The 13,838-nt window shown below is 44.6% G+C and overlaps 1 protein-coding gene across 1 annotated transcript; it reads right to left on the reverse strand.

Annotated features, from left to right (window-relative positions):
• Window positions 1-395: 395 nt before the first annotated feature.
• Window positions 396-13,610, reverse strand: si:dkey-1j5.4 (leucine-rich repeat-containing protein 15). The gene is made up of 7 exons (XM_056301836.1): window positions 13,405-13,610; window positions 8,278-8,471; window positions 7,666-7,850; window positions 6,879-7,135; window positions 6,585-6,705; window positions 4,057-4,192; window positions 396-1,645 (listed from the first exon to the last, which is right to left on the reverse strand). The coding sequence occupies exons 2-7, from the start codon at window positions 8,462-8,464 to the stop codon at window positions 1,455-1,457; spliced, it is 1,077 nt and encodes a 358-aa protein (XP_056157811.1). The 5' UTR covers window positions 8,465-8,471; window positions 13,405-13,610; the 3' UTR covers window positions 396-1,454.
• Between the last annotated feature and the right edge of the window lie 228 nt (window positions 13,611-13,838).

Genomic DNA, 13,838 nt, shown 5'->3' on the forward strand with positions numbered 1-13,838 from the left:
ACAAGGAGACGGCGGGGGGTGGGGGGCTTGTGGAGATGGGGGGGGGGGTGCATTTGACTTTTGCTGCGGAGTATGTGAGACATGGAGCAGAAGCCACCGGCGGAGGCAAGCGAAGCCGCGACTCAGAATAAAGTGCGGCTATTACAGTATTCTCAGGCTTGCGCGCCACAATAATAACAGGTTCAATTCCAGATGGAAGTGATGCTGCCATTTGTACATCAGAGTCACTGTGCTGCAGTAAGTGTAGGGCAAGTTACACTCCTGACTCTCCCATCAATGAGTCACCAACTTTATACACACACACATATTCTTTTTATGTCTCCTTCCCCCTCCTCTTCGCTTACGGTCTTAGGATGGATACATGTAGCTGTCTCCTCTTTCCTCTCTTTCTCTCCATTGCTCTTTCTCTCTCTGCATCAGTCTCACTCTATATCTCTCCAACAGTTAAACAGTGATGGAGTACACCGGACCGACAGTGCAGCTCTGACAAATTTATCAAGCAAGCTAGGTCTTGAAGATGTGTACTACAATAGCAGGTTAACACAATATGAAATAAATTGTACACATTTTTTTTTGTTGCTTGTCAGTGCCCAGTGGATTACTCTATACAGACTAAAAGTTTTAATTGGGAGTATAATCCACTGGAATTAGTGTAACATGGAATCGTAATCTGTTTATTTTTCTCTTAATCTGTTTAAATCATTTGAAGGATTAGTCTCCCTTAGAAATCAATACTATACGCAACTGAGCCAAACTTTTAATCTAATTTACATAATATTATGATTTGATAGCGTTATTATTGTTATTATTATTATCTCCAGCCATCTCTACCATTATTTCCACAGGTGAAAATATACGTTAGTGCCCATCATCTCGAAATCAAAATACCTTTCCTTCGCTTTACTTTGCCTAACATTGCCTGTTACAGATTATAGGGAGCAATTATTTTGGAATTGGATTAATGTTATCCTATTACACGTAATCCGTCAAACCTACATCGTGTGATATGAAATGCATTATGAGATTATAACGTTACTGATGAATCTGGAGATGGGGAAAGGGACTTGCCCTTTGTTATGGGTGTCTATAATGGTTTTACGCAACCTCATAATCTGAAGCCTGTAAAAATTGAGAGAAATTATATGACATATTACATATCACAGAGACTTAAATCTGTGGAATTATGCGGTTTCTACTATCAATTGTCTATCACTGTCTTTAGTATTTTTGTCATCTATTACCGATATATGTTTTTTTGATTTGCTTTGCCGTGAAACAGTTTTGACAGATCACGTAAGAAATTGTTGTAGGTTCATCGTATGTCGGAAAACAAAGTTAAGAAAAAGAAAACACAGCATGATTAAAAGTTCAACATATGAACAATCTGAATCCGGTGGGTCATTGGAGACACGGACCCAAGCCGAGGCCGTGGCTTTCCTGCAGATTCATTGGCTCTAGGCTCGGCAGACGAGTTTGTCATCTCGGAGGCTGCCAAGGGTCTTGGCTCTGAGCTCGGGTGGGCTAACGCACTTCAGGGCCGCCATAGGGGACATGTTGACTTTGGTCTGTCCCATCCACTGCACTAGAGGGCGAATGTTACAGTCACACTCCCAGGGATTATCATGGAGGTACAGCTTCTTGAGATCTGTGGGGGATCAGAGAAGAAAGCATAATGATTGTTGGTGTTATTCACATCGGTATTGTGACCGACCCATCAGACATGCAGAAACTTTTTACTTTCCTGATTTAAAGCTAGACTATGTAATGGTGTTAAACGGTGCCCTGAGGTATCTTGTGGTGACTGCAAAAACAGCTTTTGTTATTGGATGAAACCAACTTCATGGCGTGCTCTCACCACAGCCACTGCTCAACAGTCAAAGTGCATCTCAAGTTTAAGTTCAACTTTATTGTTATTAATTGTATGAAATTCTTGTGCTCTAGCTCTCTCTCCCTTAACACAAGGCACACAAGGACGCACAATCCCCAAAAAAAGACAACACTACAGACCTACATAGACTATGTACACAATGAATTCATACATTATATACACAATACTATACAGTACACGATAACAACGATGGGTGCATCAGCTGTTCAGCCTTTGAAAAGAAACTTACTGAGATGGGCAGTGTGTGATTTGCTCTGGTAAAGTTTTTTTAGATGTAAGGAGTGAGAACAGAACATGAGCGGGGTGGCTGGTGTCCTTAATGATGTTTTGGGATTTCTTTTTGCAGCGAGTGGTGGAAATATTATGAAGTTGTGGTAGTTCCATGCCAGTGATTTTTTGCTGCTGTCTTTACAGTCCTTTGCAGCAGTCTGCAGTCCTGAGCAGTCAGGCTGCCAAACCACACTGTGATACAGCCTGTCAACACACTCTCCATGCTATTGCCATAAACGTTCATAAGAGTTTTGGTACTCATACCAAAACTCTTGAGACGCCCCAGAAAATACCGTCTCTGCTGTGCCTTCTTCAGGATGTAGTTGGTGTTGAGAGACCATGTGATGGTGTCTGTGATGTGTAAACCAAGAAATCTAAAACTGTCCATAATTTCAACAGATGATCCATTGATGGAAATAGGAATGTGATTTCCTCTGATCTTTCTAAAGTCAACAGTGATTTCTTTTGTCTTATTGACCTTAAGAGGGAGGTTGTTATCATGGCACCGTATGGTTAAATCTTCCATTTCTCTCCTATAGGCCCTCTCATCACTGTCGCTTAGAAATCCAATCACTGTGGTGTCATCTGCGAATTTAATGATGCTGTTGTTGTCGTATTTGGTAACACAGTCGTGTGTAAACAGACTGTACAATAGGGGACTGAGACAGCTGCCCTGAGGTGCGCCGGTCCTAAGAACTAATGTAGATGAGTATGTTTTACCTATTTTCCCAGGCTGGGGCCTGTCTGTTGGGAAATCAAATAGCCAACTACAGATTCGTAGATTTGCCTAAACCAAGACCTCTGAGGTTCAGCGCCAGTTTGGATCGTACAATTGTATTAAAAGCAGAGCTGTAATCAATAAACAGAAAGCTGTTCCATATCGGTTCGGTCACAGGACGAGTCTATGGCTAGTGATATGGCTTCTGCTTTCTTCAAGTCAGTAGATATAGATTGGAAAAACACTCGTCTACTAGAAAAATCTACACTTCTTGTTGCCGTGGTAGCCGACAATGGCACCTACTTAATAGCTCTACAACCGCTTTCTTGTTTTTCTCATCATCACTTAAAACTTCACCAACGATATCAATTGTACAAGTTTTAATCAACTCAGCATCAGCAAATGACTTCTTAGCTTTAGCAGGGTTCCATGAAACATGCAGTGATGCAGCTGTTGCACTCTTTTGTGCCGATGTTGATTTACAGATGGTAGAAACGGAGTGCTGCTTTGATATCATATTTGCTATTTGTTGTTTGCGGTGAGCTGATTTTGTAGGGTAGTTGGCATTAAAACTGGCAGCATGCATAGTGTTGAAGTACGGCTTGAGGTTATCTGCTTTGCAGCCGGCTACGGTCTGCATGCATATCAAGCATGTCGGTTTGGCATCGGCGTGGCCCGGTAAAATAAAACAAAACTGGTCAGTCCATTCAGATTTGAACTGATGGTTTTCCTGGTCGACTTTCTGCTTTTTCGCTCAGGCCATGTTCTTGGTTTAGGACAGTTATTGATTATCTGTGACTTAGCTGGTGAATGGCTCTGTCTAGTCAATGACTGTAGATAGCACAGACTATGTCTTATGTCTACACTTCCTCTATGGCATAGATCAAATGTACGGTGTGGGGTGAGGTCAAAATAAAGCAGAGCAGCATGTACTTTATTTCACATGTTGCACACTTTATTTCACATGTTACGACAGGTGCATTAGTGCCAGTGGGTCGGCGCAGGCCAGACATTTGGCTCTCGCAGGCCCGACCTGGCCCGCAGGCCACTTATTGGGAGTCAGGGGCCTCGAGGCTGCAGTTTAACACCATATCAGAATCTAACTTTAAAAAGTTTGGAAAACAATGCTGTACTACACTGAACATGGGAGAATTAAAGGATAGCCTTTTGGTGGTCTTACCGGGCATGTGGTTGAACATTTTTCCATCCACGGTCTTAAGGCGGTTTCCACTGAGGGCTAGTTGACTGAGTTTGGGCGTTTTCAGGAACAAATCCGGCGGCAGGCTCTCAATCTCGTTGTTCCTTAGGTAGAGCTCCTAAGTTCAACACATTCACATGACAAGCATTCAGCTGATGCTGTTATCCAGAGTGACTGAAAATGTGCAAACATATAGGGGGCCAGTTTCTTACATTAAGCTAAAATCCTGAAGATTTACATGTAAACAAATATCCTTTTGGTATTTTGTGTCACAGGTGTATTTACGACTATAACTTATCCACAAATATTTGTTGTAGCCCATTTTAATGGTGACTGTCTGGTTGCCATTTACCTTGAAATATGACATGGCGCTAGGAATGTCACGATAGCAGAATTTCACTACATGATTATTGTGGCCAAAAGAATTCACAATATCAATATTATCGCAATATCTATAGAAAATTGAAAAAAAAACAATGCGATAAGCCAAATTCATCTTAACTTTGTTTATTGAGCATTTTGTCTCTTTTTTGGCAAATGAATTGCACTCAAAATATGAGTGTAGGGAGGTGGAGAGAGAATCTGTAACCATAACTGTACAAAAGCATACAAAAAGAACAATTACACTTAATGGATAGTGAAATGGCAACCGGATGAACTGATAAACAAAAGATCCACAAGGCCTTTCATCTGCCATCAATACAATGTCACCTGTAGCCAAACCACTTGTGGGGAGCAGGGGACGGAGAGTTAGTGTGTGAGACCACAGGCTGACAACTATCCATCCATCCATCTATTATCCAAGCTGCTTATCCCAACCAGGGTCATGGGATGCTGGAGCCTATGCCAGCAGTCATTGGGCGGCAGGCGGGGGAAACACCCTGTACAGGCCGCCAGTTCATCGCAGGGCACACACACACACACACACACACACACCTAGGGACAATTTAGTACGGCCGATTCACCTGACCGACATGTCTTTGGACTGTGGGAGGAAACCAGAGCACCCGGAGGAAACCCACACAGACACAGGGAGAACATGCAAACTCCACACAGAGGATGACCCCCAAAGTTGGACTACCCTGGGGCTTGAACCCAGCACCTTCTTGTTGTGAGACGACCGTGCTAACCACTGTGCCACCGGCTGACAACTAACCACTCTGATATACTGTGATTTAATGTCCACTGACCGTGTCCTTACATAATTTCTTCCTCTTTCCATTTTTCATGACACGATTTTGCATGGCAGTAGTAGCCACACAATGTGGTAGTAGCTAGCTAGCTAGTTAGTGTCACGGCATCACGTCAGGTGTGTGTGTGTGGGGGGGGGGGCATTGGGGGAGGGAGACAGAAAGTGAGAATGGAAAGAAATGGAAATAATATGGATATGATATGGATTATTTACATGATATTATCATATGTGTATTATTAACACAATGTCAATATTTCATTTTTAAAATGTCACGGTTAATGTCAATACCGGTATATTGCGACACCCCTACATGGTGCATGCATTTGACATCTTCATCGTAGCAGCTAAATGCGGAAAGTAAAGGCAGGTAGCAGCAAGTTTGAAGAAAAAGCAAAAATGTGGCTTAGCCTGAGCTATAGCAGGCTAAGCTTATAGAGGACCTTGACCAGCAAATGGTACAACACCAATAGCTAAAACTCATATTTGCATGTGGTTTGCATGATAATAGTGAAATAATTGTTCTGTCATCACGAGTATTGGTTATGACATTTTATTCCACCACCGGCTTCATTTAGGGGATTTTGGAAACGGTAGCACCATTGGACACAACTTCACAACATCGTCTTATTGTGTGACAGAATACGACCCTGTTCTTCAACAACAAAAAAGCCCTAGTGCCTTGATAGACTGTGTGCATGGTTTCCCATTATCTATGACTTCCCAGTTGTGCTGGCCAAGTGGTTTGTCTGTGGTTATTACAACCCACCGTAAATAGCGATAGGCTGCTCATTCCTGCAAGTTGATCCAGGAAGTAGCTCAGCAGTGCAGTCGATCCACTGATGATATTAGAAATTTTAGGTTATAACTTTAAAATTGCTCTTTCATTTTCAATTCATAAAGGGGTAGTTTAGATAAATGGGTTAAACTGGACTTGACGAGACATGTCGGACACTCTTGTTCAGTTGCCCCATTAGATGCCATTGTAAAGCTGTGTACAGTGGTAGTCCCTTATCCAAAAACCTTCCAAATAAAACTGGTGAGTGACATATCATAACCATTATGCACGATGGCAAAAACTATGAAAATAAGACAGGTTTAAAAAAACAAATCCTGTATTTAACGCTTACAATAAAAACTGTCTTGGTTGACGTAGCAACGGCAATGAAAAACTGTAACCCGTCATGACCCAGACCAAATAATTATTTCACTCAAAACTGACAACAAAAACAGACTAGATTTGTCTGACATGAAATTGAAATCCCAGCCTTTCTGTTTCTGGGACAAACCCAGCCGTAGACATCACAGCATGCAATATCACCTGTAGTCTGTCCAGGCCATCCAGAGAAGAGGGACTCAGTGTTGATAGAAGGTTGTTGTCCAGAACCAACATCTCCAGAGAGGACAATGGTCTGAAGACTCCAGCAGTAATAGTTTTCAGACTGGGTGAAATGAAAACGAACCACACGTGTCGTTAAATTGATTCTACACATACGTGGTTGATTGGTGGAGAAAATAGGTCTTGGGTGTGTTTACATAGATTTGCCTTTGCTGCGAATGTATGTTGGATAAAAGCATCCACATTGAACGCTACATGCTTCTTCTTTTTTCTCACCTGTTGTTGTCCAAATTGAGAAACATCAGCTCCGTCAGTCCAGTGAAGGCCTTGGGGGAGATCCTCGTGATACGGTTCAGGGCGAGGTCCAGGACTTTGAGTGCTATCAGAGGCTTGAAGGCATTTGACGGGAGTGCCGTCAGCGCATTGAGTGGCATGTCCAGATCTGACAGGTTCCTCAAGCCCTTGAATATCTCAGGTCTCAGGACACCGATCTGGTTCTGACCCAGCATGAGGAAGCGTAGATTGAGGAGGTCCTACAAACAGTTGTGGAAGAGGAAATAATGTAAGCGATAATAATTATAATAATTGTTTTATATAGTACTTTCTAAAACCACAGCTACAAAATGCCTTAGAAAACACAACAGATAAATTACATTAAACACACACACACACACACACATATATATATATATATATATATATTTATATATCACTGTAAAAAATGTCTGTAGATTTTACAGTGGAAAAACTGTCAAGCGTGACAATAAAAGACCGTAAACTCTAAAGAGGTCGAATACAGTTTCTGTCTCAGTGGGACACCGTAAATATATATATCAGCCAAAGCAGTAATTTCATTTTAATTTAATTGATGAATTTAAATTAATTTTAATAATTTAATAGTTTAATTTTTGTATTATAGCACAAAAATGAAACTATTGGTTATCTTGTTTTCTTACATCACCTCTTAACAGATTAATCCATTTTGTGATCCTACTTCTGTGATCCCATTACGTGTAATCTGTTCCTTCGAACACTGACGGCAGCACCTTGAGACCGGTTTTACCTGGAGTCCTTTGGGCTGAAGCTTGGTAATGTGGTTGCCATAAAGATTGAGGAGCATCAGTTGCCTCGCACCAGAGAAGGCCTGGGGGTGGATGGACTTGATGGCGTTGCGTTCCAGGTTGATGCTCTCGATGTTGGGGGTGGGCTTAAGAGCGTTGGCTTTGAGCTCTGTAATCCCATTCTCACCTTTTATGTGTCAGAAAGCACACGAAAGCCAAGATGAGAAAATTATCCTTCACAGGGCTGCACATGCCTATGAAGATTATGCTTGTTGCGAGGACACAGAGTACACTGTGATAAACATGAAGAAGAAGTTTAAGAATTGAAGCATCCTGTGTTGTACGAGGAAGGAATGTGCACGCAGTACACACACACACACACACACACACCAACCATGAAACTAAGCTGATCCTTTATTTAATTTAGACACTCCATTATTCATCTTCTTTCATACAGCCTTGAGATATTCCTTTGTTTATTTTCCATTCACTCACCAGTTTAATTCATCATTCCTCACTGAAAAACGCACGGCTGGAGAGTCGGGAGGTGGGGGGGGGGGTCACATAAAAGGCTGAAGTAATAAGTTTAAAATGTAGTGTAGCTGTTCACACACCTAATTTGAGGATCCAGGCATCCGAGGGCAGTTGTGAGGGGAAGGCCCTAAGGCCCTTCTTATGACAGTTGACCTCCGACCTTTCCGGGCTGGACTTCCTGGAGCATTTACAGGCGTCAGGACACCCCACCGCCGTACCCTCCGCCGCCCACAGCGTGGCCAGCATCAGCCACACAGCACCATGCATCTCTCCTCTGCAGAACAGAGTGTCGCAGGAGAAACAGTTGAGGTGAATATTAACTTTATTCATTAGGAAACAAGTAAAGGGGCGTCCAGGGGTAGCATAGCAGTCCATTCTTCTTTTTTATTTTTTTTTTAATTCATGATTTTCTCCCAATTTAGTGGCCAATTGCTCCCTATTTTAATTCAAACACCGACCCTCGTACTCATGCGTTCGCCAACCGCATCTCTCTGGCCGGCAGTCTCGTGACAAGGCGAATCCAGGCCGAACCACTGCTTTTTCCCACACACAGAGACGCATTCATGTGACCAACACAAGCCTACTCCGCCCCCCTCCCGCAGACAGCGCTGCCAATTATTGCTGCTTCATCGAGTCCGGCCATAGTCGCATTTGACGAGACCGAGGCGCGAACCCCGGTCCCCAGTGGGCAACTGTATCGACACCAAGCCGATGCTGAGACCGCTACACTACCACAGACCCCCATAGTAGTCTATTCTGTTGCCTATCAACACGGGGATCGCTGGTTCGAATCCCCGTGTTACCTCCGGCTTGGTCGGACATCCCTACAGACACAATTGGCCGTGTCTGCGGGTGGGAAGCCGAAGGTGGGTACGTGTCCTGGTCGCCGCACTAGCGCCTCCTCTGGTCAGTCAGGGCGCCTGTTCAGGGGGAAGGGGGGACTGGGGGGGCGGGGATAGCGTGATCCTCCCGTGCGCTACGTCCCCCTGGTGAAACTCCTCACTGTCAGGTGAAAAGAAGCGGCTGGTGACTCCACGTGTATCGGAGGAGGCATGTGGTAGTCTGCAGCCCTGCCCGCGGTGGCAGAGGGGGTGGAGCAGCGACGGGGACGGCTCAGAGAGTGGGGTGATTGGCCAGGTACAACTGGGGAGAAAAAGGGGGAAAATCCAGAAAAAAAGGGAAATAAGCAAAGTAAAACTGAGGGTGCAATGCTTGTAATGGGTTGAAGGAATCCATCCAGGCTTCTAGAAAGTGAGAGGAAGATGGTAAGAGAGGACATACTCGCTCAGAAGCGCCGCAAGTGCTGACTCAGTGTAAGAACCATTTACTCGTGAACTACAGTGGGAAGAGAGGGGGAGGGGGAGAGAGATGTAAACAGGTCTTTTTTTGTGTGTGTATGAGAGACGGAGCAAGAAGGAGATGAAAGATAGCAGATTGCCGGTGGTATGGAAATCCCTGAATAAACTAGATGAGGAAACAGCCGGGTTCACTCCAGTGTTGACACTTGAGTGCGTCGTATTGCGTGAGACTTCAGCCCGTTTGCCTGGAGATGCGTAGTCATGTAGCAGGAGGTCAACTGGGTTAGATTTCTAAATCGGTATTCAAAAATTATTAAGTTGTACCGTTGAACCGTCTCTTGGCAGCGGAGGCAGCCAAATTTGTAAAAAGCACCATCATGATGGTCATACCATTCCTACAGCACACCGTTAGGACGTGCTTTAAAGAAAAGAACATGAAACTGTTAAAAATCGACAGTTACAGCAGAGAAGGTTGGCAAAATAGGACACACTGAAAAGATCACAAGCTAAATAATGTCATCTAAAGACAATTCTACTGAAGCTAAAATCCAGGATTTCTCTCCATTGATAAACTGTTGTCATCCACCTGGACCATGAAGTCAGGTTACATAATGCTAACTAGCATCTTTATCATGGTTGGAGACACTCTCCATATACCGCTGTTTAAATGTTTGACCAGGCGGGATGAACACTGGTGCAACGGCAAACACCTTCCCACCGTAACAATTACAGAAGGTCAAACATGACGACGTGGCGATACCTCTGTTGGACAGCTAATCTACCAATTACACAATCAATACTAGGGCAGCATGGTGACCCAGTGGTTAGCGCTGTTGCCTCACAGCAAGAAGGTCCTGGGTTCGAACCCCAGGCCGTCCCAGGTCCTTTCTGTGTGGAGTTTGCATGTTCTCCCTGTGTCTGGGTGCTCCGGTTTCCTCCCACCGTCAAAAAGTCATGCATGTTAGGGTTAATACTTCTGTCTGTGCCCCTGAGCAAGGCAGTGGAAAGAAGAACTGGAGTTGGTCCCTGGATGCTGCAGCAGCCCACGGCTGCTATACAATAGGATGGGTTAAATGCAGAGAACACATTCATTGTAAGAATACAATGGCAAAGTAAAGTGGCTTTCTTTTTTCTCTCTTGCAGTAAAATAGTGTTCCCGTGTAGTTTGGTGCAGTTTGTAATGGATTAGGTTGTCTGTGTTAGCTTTGGTCCGAGGATGCCTTTTTATCCAGGGGGGGAACTGATTACTGCTGAGCGTACACGCCATAGCGGCTGCTGCCACATTTTGTTTGTCGTTCTCACAGCCAGCGGGAGGGACAGATTGGGAAAGTCACGGATTTGAGCTTTAAAGTTCATTTCAAGGGGTGATCTATATAGATGGTGCTGATCTAGCCGGCCTAAGCTCACAAGCCTAGGAGCTGTGATAACCAAAGCACAGCTGCGTCTTGTATTGACTCTAGACTTTGAAAAAGCCAGTTGGCAGCAGCCTGAAGATCACAGGCTGTGTGATCAAACTCGTACAGATTTTTTACGTCTGTGTTATAGCTCGGTAAAATACCCATCAGTTTCGTCATCTCAACTCGGTCAAACCAAAAAAAAAACGGGAAATATCCACATATGGCTCGAAATGCAAAGGTTTTTGTGATACATGCGCAAGAGTGTTTTTTTGTGCTTAGACTTAATCTCTTCATCTGTGACTCCCAAGTTTGAAACCAACTGGAATGTGCCAAAGTTTTCAGCTTCTCTCTCATCCACTGCATTTCAAGCGGCGAGCCTTGTGTTTTAGGGTGGAAGCCCTTGTTTTTATGCTGGTTTATTGTTATTTTTCTTTAGAAATGTCTGCGCAAATTCCCATGAGATGGCAGTGAACTTCAATAGGGCATGGCTCAGCATATAAATGGACCAAAGTCAACAACCATAGGGCCGGTCATCACAAAACTGGCTGGATATGCAAGTACTTGAAACATACCCTGAAAGTTTCATTCAATAGACCACTAGGGGGCGTTACAAATGCAAAAAAAATATGGGCGTGGCATACCACAAAATCAGACTGCAAATCAGAAATTGTCCAATCGCTGCAACACTCACAGGATATGTTTCATAACAATGTTGAACCACTTGTGTAAAAATATTTCGAAATCACTCAATAGGGGGCGCCACCAGTTCCAAACACATGCGTGGGTCTGGCACAGATTTGGCCATAAATCAATGACAGTTTGTCCGAGCAGCAGCAAACTTGGTGGCTATGTTTTATGAAGCTGTTGAAGTGTTCATCTTCTAATGGTCTGTGTTGGCGTGAACCCTGGAATCACCGCCTGCGGCGATATTTTCTCTTGTTTTTTTTGTTTCTGCCGTGGGTCAAATCATCCAGCTGAGTGTGTGTTGTAGCTGTGTGCACTAGCCTCGTGTTGTCCGTCTGTTAACCCTCACCTTTGCAAGTGTGTTGTGTTTTGCAGCTGTGACAGCAGTTTTATCAGCTGCACTGTACTGGGTCGGCAGTGTGGCAACACTAGAGAGACGCTCAAAGGTTCAGCGGCTTGCCAGGGGGGCAGACATGGCCCCTCTTGCGTAGGCGAAGGCCCGGGGTTTGGGAAGAGGGGGGAGTAGTCTACAAGAAGTTCATAGATTCGTAGGCACGATTGACGAGAGAATGGAGAGAATTTTTTTTTCTGGATTTTTCTCCTCACTTGTAGCCGACCAATTACCCCACCCTTCCGAGCCATCCCAGTCGCTGCCCCGCCCCCTCTGCCGATCCGGGGGAGGCTGCAGACTATCACATGCCTCCTCCGATACATGTGGAGTCACCAGCCGCCTCTTTTCACCTGACAGTGAGGAGTTTCGCCAGGGGGACGTAGTGCGTGGGAGGATCACGCTATTCCCCCCAGTCCCCCCCACCGACCAGAGGAGGCGCTAGTACAGCGACCAGGACACATACTCACATCCCGCTTCCCACCCGCAGACACGGCCAGTTGTGTGTGTATGGACGCCCGACCAAGCCGGAGAGAACGGAGATCAGTTTGCTTCAGTAGAGAAGAAGCCTAAGTGAGACATTTAGTCAGCGTAAGAAGACTGAGATGCAAGGAAATCAACAACAACAACAAAAATCAAGTGTTAAGTTATTTGTGTGTGAAGACATTAAATCAAAATGTCAAAACTTAACGGTGTGTAATAGAGAAATACAAACTTGTACAGGTTCTGCTGTAACCTCGGTACGGAGACGACAACACCCTTTTCTGAGACGAGAAGTGCCTTCTCTCACAGAACCAGGATGGCCAGTATGTGACCTTCCCCTGGCAAAAGAAGGAATAACTTGCACCTGCGGATAAAGGAAACTACTCCCTCTGTCTGGTTTCAGCGGAAAACCACATTCCTTCCCGATGTGCAAGTTGTTTGTCTCAAGTGACGCCCAAATCATCAGTCGGCCACCCCTTTCTGCATGACTGTTACGGCATGATGGGTAATTTGAGAACGGTTCCTTTCTGGATTATCATGATTTTTGAACATTTATGTCCAAAATCACTCTTGTAGTGATTCACATAAAGCTTACTGAAGCATAACAAGTTAATAAAGATATGAGCATAAGGGCCTTTAATTGTATTCACAAAAAGTAACCCTCAAAATTCAGCTACGTACAAGCGTGCACCACTCGAATGCAAAAACAAGTAATGATAGAAATGAAGGTATCATCTCGTTACTTATGCTTTTAAACAACAGCCACCTGCTTTCTGTCATTAACGCTGAGGAAGAAAAATAACCGCCCGATTACCGTTTCAAAAAACCATGCATTTGACTTGTCTTGTAAGATTTGAACGCAGATCCAATATTTAAAAAAAAAAAAGATGAATCAAATGCACCTCCTGCATTTGTACTGCACTCGGGTGACGTCTCCTCGGGTCTGGCGCCGCTTACCTTCACGAGGTTTCAGAACGGCCTCGGTTTTGCAGAAGCGCGTCAACGTCGTCTTTGCCTCTCAGTCAAAGCAGATCCAGTCTTTCCTTACAGTCCCCCGTTAGCCCGCTGCTTGTGAGGACCTGCCGCTGGGCAGAGAGAATTACCCCCGCAGTCTGCGTCGGGGGGGGGAAGGGGGTTAAGGTCCGGCTCTCGCTGGGCTTCCAGCACTGGTTTTACATCAGCGGCCGCGGATCGCTGTCTGTTTTTAAACTTGCTCCAAGCTGCAAGGGCGGTAGAGCAGTGAAATAGCAGATTCCCACCGCCAAGCGGAGGGGGGTCAAATAGAAATGTACCATGTGGTTTCTCGGGGCCCAAACTTGGTTATAAAACACCTGTGAACGCAGCGGTGTGGAAAAGGCATCCACGGCAGACGGGGTGTGAAACTCCCATCG

The sequence above is a fragment of the Lampris incognitus genome, unplaced genomic scaffold (assembly GCF_029633865.1).
Source record: "Lampris incognitus isolate fLamInc1 unplaced genomic scaffold, fLamInc1.hap2 scaffold_175, whole genome shotgun sequence".
NCBI lineage: Eukaryota > Metazoa > Chordata > Actinopteri > Lampriformes > Lampridae > Lampris > Lampris incognitus.